At 56.8% G+C, this 18,198-nt stretch overlaps 1 protein-coding gene across 2 annotated transcripts; it reads right to left on the bottom strand.

The window, feature by feature from the left end:
• Positions 1–1,470: 1,470 nt before the first annotated feature.
• TMEM130 (transmembrane protein 130) lies at positions 1,471–16,008 on the bottom strand. 2 transcript variants are annotated; one of them, XM_066343244.1, is made up of 8 exons: positions 15,719–16,008; positions 10,161–10,466; positions 7,680–7,839; positions 6,769–6,935; positions 6,443–6,527; positions 5,138–5,340; positions 3,311–3,423; positions 1,471–2,954 (listed from the first exon to the last, which is right to left on the bottom strand). In XM_066343244.1, exons 1-8 carry the CDS (start codon positions 15,801–15,803, stop codon positions 2,769–2,771), a joined length of 1,305 nt encoding a protein of 434 aa, XP_066199341.1. In that variant the 5' UTR covers positions 15,804–16,008; the 3' UTR covers positions 1,471–2,768. The 2 variants fall into 2 exon arrangements, with proteins under 2 accessions (XP_066199341.1, XP_066199342.1); XM_066343245.1 differs by having other exon boundaries at positions 1,471–2,918; positions 15,719–16,007.
• Positions 16,009–18,198: the final 2,190 nt, after the last annotated feature.

Raw genomic sequence — 18,198 nt, 5'->3', positions numbered from 1 at the left:
GACTAATACGGGCATGCCCCGGAGACATTGCAGGCAGGGTTCCAGAAAGTCACAATAAAGTGAGTCGTCATCTCTAGGCCGGTGAAGGGTCTTGCCTTCCATTGTAAAAATCGCAACATCTGTGAAGTGTAATAAAGCGATGGGTGCCTGTACCCAAGTCTGTCCCATGCCTCTCCCAGCGACTGGGGGCTGACAGCTGACCACTGACTTGTAGGGTCAGAGGAAGGGTACATTGGCAGCATCTGTCCCACATGCCAACAAGGCTGATGTTCCAGAAAGCTCCCTAGATGGCTTTGTTCACTGCAAGTTTCCCCGAGTGGCACAGCACGGGGCGGAGACAGGCGCTGTTCCCACCCGTGTCCAGCTCGGGGCACACCGGGTACTGGGGGTGGTGGGAAAGCAGAGAAATAAAGAAAAAAAAAAACAAAAAACCCAGACCTCTTACAGAAGAAACAGAGCTTAGGAAGGGTGGAGATCCACAGGTCTTCAAGTCAAAGTGTGGTCCTGAGAGCAGTAGCATCAGCAGGACTCTCATCAGAAATGCAGAGTCTCAGGCCCTGGCCGGTTTGCTCAGCGGTAGAGCGTCGGCCTGGCGTGCGGGGGACCCAGGTTCGATTCCTGGCCAGGGCACATAGGAGAAGCGCCCATTTGCTTCTCCACCACCCCCCCTTCCTCTCTGTCTCTCTCTTCCCCTCCCGCAGCCGAGGCTCCATTGGAGCAAAGATGGCCCGGGCGCTGGGGATGGCTCCTTGGCCTCTGCCCCAGGCGCTAGAGTGGCTCTGGTCGCGGCAGAGCGACCCCTCGGAGGGACAGAGCATCGCTCCCTGGTGGGTGTGCTGGGTGGATCCCGGTCGGGCGCATGCGGGAGTCTGTCTGACTGTCTCTCCCCGTTTCCAGCTTCAGAAAAATACAAAAAGAAAAAAAGAAAAAAAAAGAAATGCAGATTCTCAGGCCCTACTCCAGATGTTCTGACCGAGCACATGTCATTGACCCTCTCGTGATTGTCATGTTCATCCAAGTTCAAGAAGCACTGCCAGACACTGGGGGTTCCCATACTTGCTGGAATCTCGAGGGCTTGTGGAAACAGGTGACTGGCCCCCTCCCCAGGTGTTGAATCAGGTGTGAGGCAGGGTCCAAGGAGCTGCATTTTCAACAAGTCCCCAGGTACCAGGTACGGCCAACATTCCCACTCTGATCTAGTCGGCCTACAGTGTCTGACCTGGCTGCCCTTGGTCACCGGGGCGCCCAGCCCACCTCCAACAGACCCTCATCAGACCCTCATCAGACCCTCCTCCGAGCCTGACCAGTCTGTGATGCAGTCTGAGCAGCAGTATGAGAATCACTGACCGGGGCCCAAGGCCCCACCCAGCCCACTTCACCAGAGAACACGCCAGACCAGCCTGCTGCGGCAGAGAACCACTCAAACGTCCCCGCGGGCAGAAAGGAAAGAGCCTGGGACCACACAGCACGTGCTCGGCTATACTCGGAGGACACAAGCTTTATTCAGCAGTCATGGCAGTATTTCATGAGGATGAGCTGCACGACAGTGTTTTCTGCACAAAGTCTGAGAGCAAATGATTACAGCAACAGAGCTCGCCCCCATGCCCCGCCCCCCACTCAACAGGCTCGGCTTGCTCCTGGCACCCCCTTAATTTTGCCTGCCCTGTACCCATAACCTGCTCCCTCTACCTGCTCTGCCTGCCCCAGTCCCTGGGTCACAGGAGAGAGAAACGGGGCTGGGTTCCCACAGGGCTCATCGGCACTGCCTCTTCCCTCTCCAGATTCCCCCTCCAGATTCCCCCTCTTGGTGGGGGGGCAAGTGGGCGGCGGGACTACCGCCCCTCCCAGGCAGGCCAAGTCCCCACAGGCTCGACTCCTCTTTTGCTGCAAAGCCTTTCCCCCAGTGGACGTTAACATGGTCTCAGCAGAAGGAGGCACCATCTATAAAGCACTTTGCACTCACCAAGTATTAGCCCTGCCGCCACCTACCCCCCAGCAAGCAGGCAGGGCACAAGGTGTCCTTAGAATGGGACCAGGTAGCTGCAGGGACAATGCACAAAGGGACAGACCGGGCCCAGGAGTTATCGGGGCCAAGTGGAAAAGGTCAGATTTGATCCTCGTTTTAATTCAGGGTGTAGCCCAGCAACCAGCTGAACTGATACAGAGGAAATCAGGAGATGTCTGTGTGACGTGTGTGTGTGTGTGTGTGTGTGTGTGCGCGCGCGCGTGCCCACGCATGCCAACTTTTGACTCTGTGCATGACCTTTCGCCATATATCCCTAACCATTTGTGACCTTCCTCCTAACTCTCTGACCTGGGCAGGGCTGCCGGGGAGAGCTCAAAGCTCCGCTGGACAGCAGACGTGTGGACATAGGAGGATCCGGCTAGGGGCAGCCAGGCACACCTGGAGAGAGGAGGGTCCACATCACAGTGTCGAGTCCCACTTGGGGCCTCCTCAAAGGTGAGAGGTGGGGCGGGGCTAATGGAGAGGGCCGTTTGGCAGTGGCTGAGCTGTACAGATGGACAGATGGCTGGGGCGGAGCTAACTGAGAAGGCCGTTCAGCAGTGGCTGGGCTGGACAGATGGACAGATGGCTGGGGCGGGGCTAAGTGAGGGGGGGCCTGTGACAGCAGCTGAACTGTACAGATGGGCGGCTGGCCAGGGCAGGTGGCCCCACCCACGCGAACCTCTCCTGCTGGGTGGCACGCACCGCCCTGCCCGAAGCGTCGAGTTGGCAGTTGGTTAAAGCTGAGCGGGGCGGGGGGCGCTCACACGGTGTACGTTTTCGCAGACTTGTAGAGGGGCGGCAGCAGCCCGTGGTTCTCGCGGACGACCTCCAGGTACTCGGACGGCGCCTCCAGCAGGAAGGGCCCGCAGCACACCTGGCAGCATTTGGCCCCACTTGGTGGCTCCGGGTTCTTGTCAGACATGGGGGAAAAGTCAAAATCAGCCACCTATGATGAACAAAACCCCACGGGTCAATCACCCGCCCACTGGGAGCCCCGTGGGGTGGCCTTCCGAGCTCAGCTGCCCGGAGGCAGCAGGCACAGAAACACCTCTGGGACGCCGCACAGCGCGTCACTGCGCCCTGGGCTTTTCTGCTTCCTGGGGCTCCCACTGCCAGTGCCTCTCCCTTACCAGCTCATGGGCTCCCCAACTCAACAATTCTGCTTGGTCTGTGGATGCCTCTTGGGCATATCTGCCCCGGCCCCAGGGCCTTGCGCTGGATCCAGACCCCTCTCCTCGCGCCCTCTCCATCCTCATCCTCTCAGGGCCCGGAGGTCCAGACCCCACCCTCCTGACCACTCACCTCCACCATGTCCTTCTGGTGAGCGGCATTCCTCAGGGTCATGTACATAATAAAGGCCAGCATCATGGTGATGAGGGTGGCGCAGGGGAAAGCAAAGACAGCCGGCTGGATGCCTGGGAGGGAGGAGGGGTGAAGGCACGGGCCTGGGTATTTGTGTGCAGAACGCCAGCTCTCCAGAGGCCACTGTGGGGCGGGGGGAGAGTGAACCTCACCAGAGCCTTTCCCTTACGTGCCGACCTCCCAGCTAGGCAACTTCCAAAGGCAAAGCCAGGATTTCGCTAAAACCAAGTTGGTGTGTGTGAGAGTTTCAGAATCCGTCCACAGGTGTTGATAGTAACTTTCAAGAGGTGCAGCGAAAGTCCCTGCCCCTGAGTGCGGGCTGGACCGCGTGACTTGCTCCTAGCGAACAGCACACGACAGGGGTGACGGCATGTGACTTCTGAGTCTAGGCCGTGAAAGACATCACGGCTGCCCCCTCGCTCTCTCTTGGATGACTTGCGTCGGGGAAGGGAAGCCATGCTCTGAGGGCACCCAAGCGGCCTGTGGCCTCTCTGTCAGCTCTGGGCTCACTCACAGATCCTGTTGTCTGGCAGCCGCGTGGTGGAGCAGAAAGAGCCCAGGGTCTGGAGTTAGGCAGTTCTGGGTTCAAATCCTGTTTCTGACTATGCTGCCTGATGCCGATACTGACCCCCAGAGGCTGCCCTGGGGGTGCGGCCAGGTGAGGTGTGAATGAGCCAGGTGTGTGGCAAGCTGATTAGCAGGTTTGAGTTCCCTATCACCCTCCCCTCTCACCCTCTTCCTATGCTCCCTGCGTACAGACACCAACACGCCGTGGGGATCTGTTTCCCAAGAAGAGGCAGCATTGATTACCTGGATTGCTGTCTTGTCTGCAGTATTCAGGGGTATCCTAGAAACTCAGTGCCCGGGAGGTGCTGGGAGGGGGCGGGACCCAAGCCCCTGAAGTGCCCACAGGTCAGAGCCTCCCTGACCTGCAAGGTCAGCCGGGCCTGGAGCGGAGTGCAGCATGTGCTCAGAGGGACTGCAGGGACTGGAGGGGACAGGGCCATTCCCGGGGACAGGGCCATTCCCCGGGGACAGGGCAGCTGGGACAGCTTCCACTTCAGTCCTCTACAAGCAAGATCCCGCCGGGCGGCTGAAAGAATGCCCTCTAGGGTCCTGGGATCTGACTTTGTCCTCGACAGACAGAAGCACTTTTCTGGGGTCACCGAAGAGGCCCCTCGGCAATAAAGGGGAGAACCTAAAGCCGTCATCAGCTACTCCCGTGACTGTGAGTCAGGGGCCGGGCCTGGCAATGGCTCGGAGAAGAGTATTCTGGGGAGAGAGGGTTGGGCGTTCTAACAAGGGTGCCCTGTGATCATGTTGGCAAGTGTGGGGACATTTGTGGCATTGGTAAAGTGGAAGGGACATTGGTGGCCATGGTGGTGGCAGCAAGAGACCTGAGATGTTGGGGTGACACAGCAGTGGTGACATTGATCCAAAGGGCATGGGGCTGGCAGGGGTGCTACTGAGGGGTTGATGGGCGCAGGGGTTACAGAGCTGTCTGCTGGTTCTGGGCGGTGCTGGAAGGCGTCACCCGTGCTTGTGCTGGGAGAACGGATGCTGCTAGAGCTGGCGCGTGGTGGCACTGGTAAGATTTGGTGGGGGAGGGGACCGGGCAGTCGGTCAGTGTGTTGGCCGGGGTCAGTAGGGCTACCAGTGATTCTAGAGTTGGAGGGTGTGGTTGTCATGGCATTGGCAGAGTGGGCTGGTGGCAGGTCTGGCTGGTGTCGGCTCTCTGTGTGGCTCAGAAGGGGCGCTGTCACTTACTGGTGGGAAACACCTGGATCCTGTGGTACTGATGTGTCTTGCTGATGACATTCTCCGCCCGGATGCTGAAGCAGAAGTCCCCAGGATCCTTGAAGATGTGGCTCATGTTGTAAGTTGCGCTGGCCACCGATACCGGGTGACACTCCCGCTCCTCCAGCGGGAGGCACTCGGGCTTGAGGCGCCAGCACACGGACAGCGGCGGACTGCGGGCAAGAGCGGGCGGGCTTTCAGAAATGGCTCGGCTAAGACTGTGACTACAGACCGAGTCCAAGAAAGACCAGGTGGCCGTGAACTCCGGTGTCCTTTCTGGGACAGAACACCCAGCTGTCCTGGCCCCCACTTCACACCTTCCAGACCGGGGAACAGAATACTATATGGAGATGGCCCCGGGCCCTTCGGGCATTCCAGGCCATTGACACAAGCAGCCTCGCACAGACGGACGCCTGCAGGATACCTGCAGTGTGCTGGGCAGGCCTCCTGGAGGAGGCGGCATCTGCAGAGGAGCTGCAAGGGCCAGGAAGTTTGTGGTAGGGTTAACGGGGACGGGGGCACTTCGTGTGGTCTGCCTGCCGCAGCACAGGCTCAGAGGCCCAGGAGCACAGGTCCACCTCAGAAACACCCCGTGAGAACCCCCACCTCATACGACCCCAGGCCCGAGTAAAACACACACGTCACAATCAGGCCTGCCAAGCCCCAGGGCTTCCCACCCCATCCTCCACGTCCTAAGCTCCCACTGCAAAGCTCCCCGAGAGCTCTAGACGCCCCCTCCAGCCCCCCGGCACGCCTTTCTCCTGCCTCGGCCACTCTGCTTCTTTTCCATCCAGCCCCGTTCCCCTCTGATGTGTCCCTGTGTCCCCATCGGGGGAGGTGGTGGGTCCTCCCCGGGAGAATCCTTGGAGAGCTGGGCCCCAGCTGCTAACCTCTGCGGCTCCATTCATCTTTGCGGGGCACCCGGCCTCTCTGTGTCTTGTCGATGACTACAAATTCAGCTTGATGCCATTCTTGCCCAGAGGTGGGCCACATCCTACCCAAGATAGCTTGCTTTCCAGGAGAGCAGGCCCAAGTCACATACAGAGAGCATTTCACAGGAGTGGTGCCCTCCTCTGCCTTTGCCTGGGAGCCCACGTGCAGACAGTCCTGAAAGGCCAGTGCTCTGGCCCCCGGCCCCTGAGCACGGCGCTGTGCTCACAGCTCACCTTTGGCACACTGCCCCCAGACTTGGGGCCCCTTAGCTCAGGATCATTTGTGGGAAAGAGCAGGCAGGGGGCCACAGGTCACACACAACACACTCTGGGGTTCACTCACCTCCCCAGGAAGTTCAAAGTCATTGTCATCTTCTGGAAGGTCTGAATTTGGGTGGGTCCCAAGACCTGGATGCCTCGAAGGATTTCTGAAAGGCAGAGGACATCGTTAAACCTGGTGGCTAAGGACAGTTGTCTCAGGGCTCCCAGGGCCTGGGGTTCTGTGACTGCCCCCCCTTACCAAAGCTTAGGGAGAGGTGGGTTTCGGTGTTTCCTCCCTGTGTGGTAGACTGAGGCACACAGTCCACTGTGCCTGGTGCCCTTGACCAGAGGCCAAGGTGACCGGGGAATAAGAGGCACTCAGCCTGCACCCACGCCCGGGAGACCCACCCTGCAGCTTCAGCGAGGTGGAGAAATCCCCCGTCTTCTGTGCGACGCCCTTCCCAGCACCCAGCGTCGTCTGCTCCCACTCCGCCACCACTTTGAGCTTCACGGTGAAGGTCCCCATGATCGAATAGTTATAATAGACGGTTGAGTCTTCAGTCACCAGCTGGGCGCTGTAAGGTGGCAGGGAGGAGATAGAGGATCCGTGTGACCTTGTTGAGTCAGGGGTGTCTGTACAGTGACATGCCTCTGGCTACCAGCCCCTCGTGAGCAGACCTGTTGTCACAGCAGCAGCCTTCCAAAGCTTGGCGTTCCTCAGGCCCAGCTGTCCCCTTGGGCTTGCAGAGAGGACATCAGAACCTCGGAGCCCACACACAGCTGCTTTCCAAGTTCATCAAAGGCTCAGTGACCCTTCAGGACCCCTCAACCTCCGTGGGGACTTACAGGCTCAGTGCGTGGGACCGTCGGCCAGGGGCTTAGGCGCAGGCCGTGAATGAGGGGTCTCCAACTGAGCACCACCGCTGCATGAACTCGGGGTATCTGTGGGCTGCCTGGGCTCAGTGCCTGACCCCCACTGCGTCCTATAGCCTGTCTTGTTTGGAGAGGAGGAGTTTGGACACGTGAAGCCAGAATAGGTCCCTCCAAAGTCAAATGGAGAAAACTCCTTCCTACCTTGGCCTTCCTTGAAGTGCTGGTGTGGGGACCAGCGGCCTCCTCTACTGGGCTGCCGGCACTCAGAGGCAGGTCCCATGATGCTCACTGCTGGCCCCCATGCACCCCCAGCTTCGCACCCCCAGCTCAAGGAGTGTTGGGAGTGAGAGAGCGAGCGGGCGAAGCTGGGACAGCACAGAGCCCCCTGCCTGGCACAACAGGGCCACCACCGTGGGCTCAAGGCATCAACTGGGGTAAGGACATACCCGTCTCCAAAGTCCCAGCTGTACAGGAACGAGGCAGTCTTGAAGAAGCTGCTGGGGTCATGGAGTTGGAAGGCAACTTTAAGGACGGTCTTGGTGAGATAGGAGCTGGGCCAGGGCAGGGTGGCGTTCTGGGTGACAACCAGGTTCCCCACGAGGGACTCTGGGGGAGAGACCAAAGGAAGGTGAGTCCACTGACGTGTCGGGAGGGCAGAGCCAGGAGTGGCCTCCCATGTCTGCAGGAACTTCTGGCCGTCAGAGCTGGGTGGTGGCGAGAGGGGACCCTGCAGGTCACGGCGCACGGAGGCGCACGACCCCCAGGCCATCGCACCTGCTGTGTGGACACTGTCGGGGACCCACAGCAGGTGTGATGTGCACAGCTCTGCACCTGCATTCCTTTCACTAGGACCCTGAACTTCCTACCACAAAAGATGCCCAGGATTCCCAGGGCTGGAGAGCTCGGTTGGCTAGAGCATCGTCCCGAAGCGCAGAGGTGGCCGGTTCAATCCCCCCCCCCATCAGAGCACGTGCAGGAACGGATCGATGTTCCTGTCTCTCTCTCTCTCTCTCTCTCTCTCTTGCTAAAATCAATCAATAAAAAAATTAAAAAAAAAAAAAAAAAAAAAGGATGCCCAGAATCAGAAGGAAATGCACAAGCTTTGAAAGTTAATTGCTGGAGCCCTGGCCGGTTGGCTCAGCGGTAGAGCGTCAGCCTGCCTTGCGGGGGACCCGGGTTCGATTCCCGGCCAGGGCACACGGATAAGCACCCATTTGCTTCTCCACCCCCCCTCCTTCCTCTCTGTCCCTCTCTTCCCCTCCCGCAGCCAAGGCTCCATTGGAGCAAAGATGGCCCGGGTGCTGGGGATGGCTCCTTGGCCTCTGCCCCAGGCACTAGAGTGGCTCTGGTCGCAGCAGAGCGACGCCCCGGAGGGGCAGAGCATCACCCCCTGGTGGGCAGAGCATCGCCCCTGGTGGGCAGAGCATTGCCCCCTGGTGGGCGTGCCGGGTGGATCCCGGTCGGGCGCATGCGGGAGTCTATCTGACTGTCTCTCCCCATTTCCAGCTTCAGAAAAATACAAAAAAAAAAAAAAAAAAAGAAAGTTAATTGCTGGAAAATGTTTCAAAGTTTTAGATGAGCCTAAAAAAAAAAGAACAGTTCTACTGATCACGTTGCTACACCCCCAATGTGCTAGGCTGGGTAAGGACCTCCGTTCCGTGGCCTTCTCCATAAAAACAAACAAACTGAAGAGCTGATTTTTTTCACTGCAAAAGGAGAGAGTAAGGCATGCTCAATCGTGCTCATTTGGAAAATGCTGAAAAGTAGAACGAAAAGAAAAAATTCTTACCACTCACACACAACCATTGTTGATGTTTTTTGAAGAATTGCAAAGAATTGGTGTGTGAAAAAAAAAAAAAGAATTGGTGTGTGTGTGTGTTTGTGTATACCAAACACAGTTGATCCAATTGGTGATAAAATTCTGTTTTGCTGTTTAAAAAATGTACAAGCAGGAGTGTTCTCCAAGGACATTACAAACTATGGAAAGGTTATGATTATTCATTATAGAAAGCATATCAATATACTTAACCACTGGTCGCATACTTGTTTATATCTTCTTCTGCTATTATAAACAGCACTGCCATGAACACCTTTGTGCGTAAAGTATTACCCAAATGGAGGTTTATTTCCTGAAGATCAATTCTTTAAGAGATTATGAACTCCAAGAGAGTAGGAACTTCTTGGAAGGAGGGAATGGGGTGAGGGAGAAAGAGAGAATGAAAATGAATGGGCCAGCCCTGGCCGGTTGGCTCAGCGGTAGAGCGTCAGCCTAGCGTGCAGAGGACCCTGGTTCGATTCCCGGCCAGGGCACACAGGAGACGCGCCCATTTGCTTCTCCACCCCTCCGCCGCGCTTTCCTCTCTGTCTCTCTCTTCCCCTCCCGCAGCCGAGGCTCCATTGGAGCAAAGATGGCCCGGGCGCTGGGGATGGCTCCTTGGCCTCTGCCCCAGGCGCTAGAGTGGCTCTGGTCGCAACAGAGCGACGCCCCGGAGGGGCAGAGCATCGCCCCCTGGTGGGCAGAGCGTCGCCCCCTGGTGGGCGTGCCGGGTGGATCCCGGTTGGGCGCATGCGGGAGTCTGTCTGACTGTCTCTCCCCGTTTCCAGCTTCAGAAAAATGAAAAAAAAAAAAAAAAAAAAAGAAAATGAATGGGCCAAAGAGTCAAATAATTGATACCTATCGATGAGCTGCTCTCCAAGGGGTTGTATTAATTTCTACCCCCAGGAGCAATACGTGCTTTCGGCACCCGTTTCAGCACGACCCTGCCGGCCGTGGGGATTACCGTTTTTCTGACCCTTGGTTAATTCACCTGACAGCGGAGGAGGAACCAAGGGTTGAATCGGCACCCCCTTTGATTACTAGCCAGGCCGGGTGCTCTCCTCTGCACCCAGGGTCTGAAGGCAGCTCGGCCCACAGGAGAGGTCCTCACCTGTGACGGAGAGGACAAGGAGGCTCCGCGCCACAGGCCGGCACATCCGGCACCTGGAGGCTGTGACCCAGACCGAGACGGGGAAGTCCCCGGGCACGTGCGTCACGGCGCGGATGGTCGAGTTGAAAGCCTCCTCGGTCTTCCCCGTGAGCAGCAGCGGGGCGTGGATCCAGTGGAAGTGGTAGACGGGAGTGCGGGCGGGCAGGGCCAGGCTGCCGTTGTCGCTGGCCACCAGGCGAGCCGTGATGGTCACCTCTGCCCCTGTGGTGGCGGGGCTGTCAGAGGTGAGGTGAAGTTCATACAAGTCTAGGAGGCCAGAAACAAAAGCTGCGTTTCAGGAGGAGATGTGGCAAAGGAACCCCACTGCCCCCCCTCTGGGCTGCCTCGTATCACTCCATTTTACGGATGGAGAAACTGAGGCGCGGGCCGCTCACATGACTTGCCCAAGAGTCACATGGCCAGTTCGCGGTCAAGCTGGGATTCAGACTCAGTGCCCCCATTTTCTACTATTTTTTAAATCACGCTCTTACACGAAGATCATTAAGTCTAGTTGTTGTTTTTAATTCTGAATCATAGGCGGTTTTTTAAGTCATTATTCCTCAACTGCTTTAGACAGCTTCATATTTTATCATATAAACAAGGTGTTTAAAGTAAGGCTTGTTTCCATCATAAAAGTAATTAATACATATGCGTCAAGAATATTAGACATGTCCCGTTATCCTACCTCCTGGAGCCAACAACCGCGATCATATGACTGTCTTTATGTCCCTTTGTTATGCATAGACGTTTTTAATCTAGTCATAATCACACTCTGTATACAAGTTCAATTCTTTTATTTCCCCAGACAACATATCCAATTGTGTCCGTGGTCACACTGAAATGAATATCCAGGTGATAATCCCTCGAGCGGGTATATCCTCATTTGTAGCACCCTTCGCTCTTGTCAAGAACAATATGGTTGGCCTTGGCCGGTTGGCTCAGTGGTAGAGCGTCGGCCTGGCGTGCAGGAGTCCTGGGTTCAATTCCCGGCCAGGGCACACAGGAAAAGCGCCCATCTGCTTCTCCACTCCTCCCCTTCTCCTTCCTCTCTCTCTCTCTCTTCCCCTTCCGCAGCCAAGGCTCCATTGGAGCAAAGATGGCCCGGGCGCTGAGGATGGCTCCGTGGCCTCTGCCTCAGGCGCTAGAATGGCTCTGGTTGCAACAGAGCGACACCCCAGATGGGCAGAGCATCGCCCCCTGGTGGGTGTGCCAGGTGGATCCCGGTCAGGCGCATGCGGGAGTCTGTCTGACTGCCTCCTCGTTTCCAGCTTCAGAAAAATACAAAAAAAAAAAAAAAAAAACACTACAGCATGCCTGGTAACTCTTGTCCTATCATTTGTCATTTTCCTCTGCAGGTGAGATTTCTGAAGGGCTTGAGGTGAGAGAGTGTTGGGGACCAAAAAGCCAACAGGGTTTTTGCAGTTTAGATTTTGGGGGGGACAGAGGTGTGGGGAACTGGCTGTAAGCTGACAGTCTGCCCAACCCCCCACCTCACTTGTTCTGTGAAGTTGCAAAAGGCTGTTAAGCTGTGGTGCTGGATTGTTTATACTCATCCTACCCTCCATGTCCCCCAGAAAGACTGGAGGCAAGTTTCTTCTATCCTTAGTTTTGTGTGAAGTTAAGATGATATGTACGGTGGGGGTTTTCTGCACTTAGTAAAATTCTTAGATTGCCTTGGAAATATGATCAGAGATCTCGTTGATTTGCTAATGGCCCGCTTTGCCCTATAAATAAAGCAAGAAGCAGTCATGGAGGGCGCTCTCTTCTTGCTATCAGCAATTGCAGAGCCCTCTCGACCCCATCCTTTATTTCTTTAAGCCTATTTTCTTAATTCCACGCCGTTCCCACTCAGGACCTGGAATTACTAGCTGCGCTGGCTCGCAGCAAGAGAGGGTCCCACCTGCTGCAGCGCACACCTGGGCAGGAGAGGGGAGGCGGAAGGAAGAGGGGAGGGGTCCCCAGCTCATTTCACTCTTTCCCCACTCCCACCTTCCTGGCCACAGGCACCCCCCCCCCCCCGCCCATGGCTTTAAATGCCTCCTAAATGCTGAGGGAACCCAGCAACACAAACTTACTCTCTGGACTCCAGAATCTGCACTGAGCAATTAATCAAAGTTAAGTAGTGAAATGTAATTAACACTAAAAATTCTGTTCCTCAGTTACACTAGCCACATTGCAAGTGTGTAATAGCCATAAGTGGTTATTAGTTACTCTTCTGGACAGCACAGACCCGGATTATTTCCTTCATCACCCAGAGTCTTATTGGACAGGACTCCTCTAGACCCTCGGGATTTTTCCACTCCCCAAACCGACCATCCCCACCCCTCCGCACGGCACCTAGTTGGGGTCAGAGGATCCAGCTGTCCCAAGAATCAATCCTCAGGCCTCTGCCACTGTGACTCCTCCTCTCTGGGCATGCTCGCTTCCTCTCCATCACTACTAACATCGCTTAAGGCCAGCATTCAGCCCTGTCTGGATTACTGCTACATCCTGTCCCTGACCCTTGGCCTCCAGTCCTGCCCCTCTCTCAGCCGCCCCCACACCCCACCCCCCACAACAAGCTTCCTGCACAGGTAATCTGACCATAGGCCAATCTTTGGGTAAAGTCTAGATTCATATCTTCAGACACCCATGCTGTCACCCTGGCCTCTTTAACTCTTGCAGTTCCCCCCAACATGCTGTCCTTCCTAGCCCCAGGGCCTTTGCACATGTTGTTCCCACTGCCGTTCTCCACCTATCTGACCTTGGATATAATCTCTTCGAGGAGGCCATTCCTGAGTCCCTCCCCTCCTTGCTGATCTTTCAACAGCCTGAGCACAGAGTGTCACAACCCTCTGTGGGGATGTTTTCGGTCTTTCCCACCGCACTGTAAGCTCCTTTCAGACAGGGGTCATCTCCACCTCCCCCCGTGCCTAGCAAAGTGCTTAGCACACAGTGGATGTTCAACAGTGCTGCTGTTGAGTGGCACCTGGAGAGAAGGGTGTGGCAGAGGAACCAGCCCACCTGGCAGTGCCCCATGACACTGATCACCCAGGTGGTACTGACTGAGCCCAGTTCTTAGGCCCCACCCCTACAGGTGTTGGGGCGTCCAGAAGTGCAGAGATGCCTCCGACCCTCAGGGAGCTCACGAGAGACCTGTTGGGCTCAGCAAAACTGGGAGGTGAGTGAGTAAGTATGTGTGTCCTCAACTGTCCCCACTCATCCTGTGGCAATGTTGCCTGTTCCCATTGCTCCAGTCATGCCCCTCACCCATGTCCTAAAGAGAGATTTCCAGATGCTGCGGCGGAAGGCTTCCCCAAGAAGATAAGGTGCGTACTTTACATCGAGGGAGTGAGTCCCCTGAGCCCGGTGGGATCACGCTGCTGCCGGTGGCCACGGAGCAGATCAGCTCTACCAGACTGAATTCCATTCTCTCCCCTCCTAGCTGGGAGGCTGCATTTGGCCAGGCTGCGCAGCAAGGGTGCTGGGACGAGAAGCCATCCCCGCCCTTCTCCCTTTCGCTCCTGCCCACCCCAAGGCGAAGAGCCGAGGAGCGTGGGCCAGAGCAAGGCTGGCAGGTGGCAGGGACGTTTAGCTGGCTGCATTCTAATGGCCACCCGGCATCTACAGAGAGATGGGTGCGTGTCAAGGCGCATGTCAGCACAACGCAGATCTGCAGATCCGTTGCCAGGGGAATGGAATCAGGAGGGCTTCAGGCTCCGTAGGGCGGAGGGATGCGTGGGGGAGGGGCTGTAGCTACGGCCAACATTGCGGCAGATGCTGGCGCAGCTCCTGGGAGGCCCCTACCTGTCCAGACACAAGAAGCCTCTCCAAGGGCACTTTTTCTTAAGGATTTTTTTTTTAAGCCGACGTTTCACAGTTCCTGGGTGAGGACGTCCCTCTTCCTCAGGTCTCTGGGAAGTGTCTAGTAGGACATCCAGGCTGAAGTAAACCGTGAGGGCTTCCTCACGTGTGGCTGAGGGAACCAAGCTCAGATCCTGCCACCCGACCCATCCAAATCCGTCTTTCTAAGTTTGAGAGTGCAGGTGACAGAGCAGCAGTCAAGGCATGGCTTAGAGGGCGCGACAGGTGACCCAAGACACCCAGAGCTGAAAAGGCCAAAGCAAAAAGCCAAGTGGCAGCTGCCACCGAGCTTGACCCGGAGCAAGGCCCAGGACTTGACCAGCGGCACACAGTTCCTCTGACAACACGATGGCCGTACCAGCCTTCTCACAATGCACATGTACGCAGCCCCAGACGCCTCCTAGGGCCCCTCTGGAGTCTGGATAACACAACCTGGAAGTAATTAACGGTCCGGGGTAGGGACTTCTGACTTCAACTGGTGGTACAGGAAGCACACCATGTGAGCTGACCCAGACCCCAGGGAGGGGTGAAAGGGCATCTGAGCCTCTGATGTTCCCGGTGGGTTTTCCCACAACCCCATTCCCAGTTATTCTGACCATATCGTGGGTGCAATAGGCCAGGCTGGGAACCACACATGACATTCAAAGAATTAATTCACCTTTTTTTTTTTTTTTTTTGTAATTTAGCTCTCATCGATCATTTCTGGACACGTAATGGATAAGAGACCCCGTTCCTAATGAATCTTTAGGGGGAGGCAGATGATCCTCACCAAGTACAATTCCCACAAAATTCTCTGACTTCATCCCTGAGATGCAAGTTCTTATTTTGCCTTGTGGTTTTTATTGCACATAATTGCCTTCCTCTCTCTCCCATTCTTTTTTATTTGGGGGGGGGGGGATGAAATTGTTGGATAATATATATTTAACACCCCAACCATAGCTGCCCACATCCCAACTGTTTCCCAACAACTCTCCAATCTGGGTCCAATTTTGTCGCCAGACTGAGGCAGAAAAGTTGGTGCTGGCCTTCCCACGGTGGGGGTGGTGGATGCGTGACCAGGGGACAAGGGGTGGGGACCCGGTGGAACCCGCTCGGGGTCCATTTTGGAAATCATTCCCAGAGAGGAAATGGCAGGCTGGCCTCTTAGGCCTTAATAACGCATCATCTCCAAAGCCAACACAAACAGGGTGGAAAGGCTCTCCAGATAAGGCGACGAGTTAATGCAAAAATGCTGCTCCGCGGGCGACCTGGCAGTGCTCCCTGGGGGACTGTGGCGTGATGACACCCCCCCCCCCCCGCACATACCTGGTCACCCAGCATCGTCCTCCCACCAACCCCGCAGGCTGCGAGGTCCCCAAGCATCAGGATGGATTCATGGGTTAGAGCGCACGGTTTCCAGGGCAGGGTTGATTTAGAGGTGGCAGCAGAAACCAGGGGCGCGGAGAGCCCCCTCAAGGGGCAAGGCGACTTCTGGGGAGAGTGGTGAAGAGAGAGCGCAGGGGGCTTCGCGGCGCCCAGCTGGCGGTGTGCCCCCCGCAGCGCCGTGCAGGGACTCCGCGGAGGAGGGAGGTACGCGCAGGGCGCATGGCGCCAGCTCCGCCGCCCAGGCTCCCCGCGAGGCCCCGGGCGCGCCACTGTTCGGGGAGGGCAAGCGGCTGGCCCGCGCAGCGCCTTACCTGCGGCCACCACGGCTGGGGCCAAGGGCAGGAGGCAGGCGAGCCACAGGATGAGGCTGACGCGCGGCCAGAGGGCCGGGGCCATGGCGGCTCCCGGAGCAGCAGGAGCGGGAGAGGACGCGGCTCGACTCGGCGGCGGCGGCGCGGGTTGTGCGGGGAGGTGCGGACGCGGCGCCCCCTCGTCCTCGCTCTGGGACACTGTGTCGCTGCGCGGCCGCCTCCCACAGCCAACTGCACCGACCCCAGCCCACGTCAGCTGCTCAGCGCCCCCTCCCCGCGCTCCTCCCTCCCCTCGCCGCGCCCTCCTCCTCCCCTGGATCTTCCCGTTCTCTCTCCACGATCCTCCCTTCTGCTCTCCGGGTCCGCGCTCCTCCAGTGCGCACCCCCTCCCGAGCCCCTCTCTCCCCTCGCCGCACCCTCCTTTCCCCACAATCCTCCAGTCCCAGTCCCCTCCCGTCCCCGCATCCGCGCCCGCGAGCTCTGACTCAGCGTCCCCAGAGGCGCGCACAGTGCTGCAAAGAGCCCCCAGCAGGCCCCTTTGGATTCTTCTCCAGCTACTCTTTCTGCTCGTGAAGCACACGGCTCAGAGATGCCATTCTTCATTGGAGAAACGTCGAGCGCCTATTGTGCGCCAGGCGCTGGGCAAGGCCCTAGAAACACCTCCTGTCCATTCAGAGAGAGGGGCTTGAGCGCAAGGGGCCCTGGAAATGACGTTATTCCTCAGTTTACACTCTCTGCTCCTCCTGTAAAATGAGGATTGTGCTCAAACCTGGGCCCGCGGCACCGCACGGAGGGCCTTGCAAGACTCAGACAACCGTGATGAGGAGAGATCAGTCTGTTCCCTTGGACATGCCTTGGCCTAAGGCACTTCCATCCTACATAACCGAGCAAAGTGTGTCCTCCCTCCTTGACGGCTGGCCTTAAGGACTGGACACCAGCAGCCTGAGTCGCGGGTCCAGCTCTGCTTTACTCTGTACCTGGGCGAGGGATGGGGCCCAGAGGAAGGGGGCCATGCGGTTGAGGTCAAGCACGGCCTGCCAGGTGGGAGGAGGAGCCAGCTTTGTGACTCTGAGGGAAGAACATTATAGACTGGAGCATTGGCTGCAAAGGTGCAGGGTGGGCGTGAGCAGCAAGGCACTGTGGCTGGAGCCTGAGGAGGGAGGTAGGAAGGTAGACAGGGCCAGGTGATGGGGTGAGCTGGAAAGTCTTGGGAGGGTTTGAAGCAGAGGAGAGGCGTAATCTAATTTTACTTGGGAGAATGATGTCGGCACTGTCCCTGACCTCAAATTCAGGAGATGGAGAAGAAAACAGGTAACAATTATAACAGCGTGATGGGTACTTTGCTAGGGGAAGCTAGCTAGGGCCATGAGGAAGCATAGGGACTTCCAATGTTAGGTCTAGGCCAATTCTTTTTCTTATTATACGTGAGAGGGGGTGAGGGGTGGGGAGACCGGAACAGACAGGAAGGGAGAGAGACGAGAAGCAACAATTCTCATATGTGCCTTGAGGAGGAAGGGCAGCTGAACCAGTGACCCCTTGCTCAAGCTAGGTGATCTCAGGGTCTCGAAACTGGGTCCTCAGCATCCCAGGTAGATGCTCTAGCCACTGCACCACCGCTTGGTCAGGCTAGTTCTCTATCCTGTGCAATTAAGATGAAACTTATCAATGCCTGACCAGGCGGTGGTGCAGTGGATAGAGTGTCCAACTGGGATGCAGAGGACCCAGGTTTGAGACCCTGAGGTCGCCAGCTTAAGCGTGGGCTAATTTGGTTCGAGCAAAGTTCACCAGCGTGAACCCAAGGTCGCTACTCGAGCAAGGGGTTACTTGGTCTGCTGTAGCCCTCACAGTCAAGGCACATATGAGAAATCAATCAATGAACAACTAAAGTGCCACAACGAAAAACCGATGATTGATGCTTCTCATCTCTCTGCGTTCCTGTCTGTCTACCCCTCTCTCTGACTCTCACTCTCTGTAAAATAAATAAATAAATAAATAAATAAATAAATAAGCAATATGGAAATATCTTAAATAACAGTTTAAAAAAAAAAGATGAAACTTGGCCCTGGCCGGTTGGCTCAACAGTAGAGCGTCAGCCTGGCATGCGGGGGACCCGGGTTCAATTCCCGGCCAGGGCACATAGGAGAAGCGCCCATCTGCTTCTCCACCCCTCCCCCTCTCCTTCCTCTCTGTCTCTCTCTTCCCCTCCCGCAGCCAAGGCTCCATTGGAGCAAAGATGGCCAGGGCACTGGGGATGGCTCCTTGGCCTCTGCCCCAGGCGCTAGAGTGGCTCTGGTCGTGGCAGAGCGACGCCCCGGAGGGGCAGAGCATCGTCCCTGGTCGGGCGCATGCGAGTGTCTGTCTGACTGTCTCTCCCCGTTTCCAGCTTCAGAAAAAAAAAAAAAAAGATGAAACTTATCAAAAGATTTGTCTGTGGCTGCTCCCCCCCCCCCCGCATCAATATTAAACAACCATAGTCAGCA

The sequence above is a fragment of the Saccopteryx leptura genome, chromosome 6, assembly GCF_036850995.1.
Source record: "Saccopteryx leptura isolate mSacLep1 chromosome 6, mSacLep1_pri_phased_curated, whole genome shotgun sequence".
Taxonomy (NCBI): domain Eukaryota; kingdom Metazoa; phylum Chordata; class Mammalia; order Chiroptera; family Emballonuridae; genus Saccopteryx; species Saccopteryx leptura.
The sequence above is the reverse complement of the archived record's forward strand: the minus strand, read 5'-3'. Positions and strand labels throughout refer to the sequence as shown.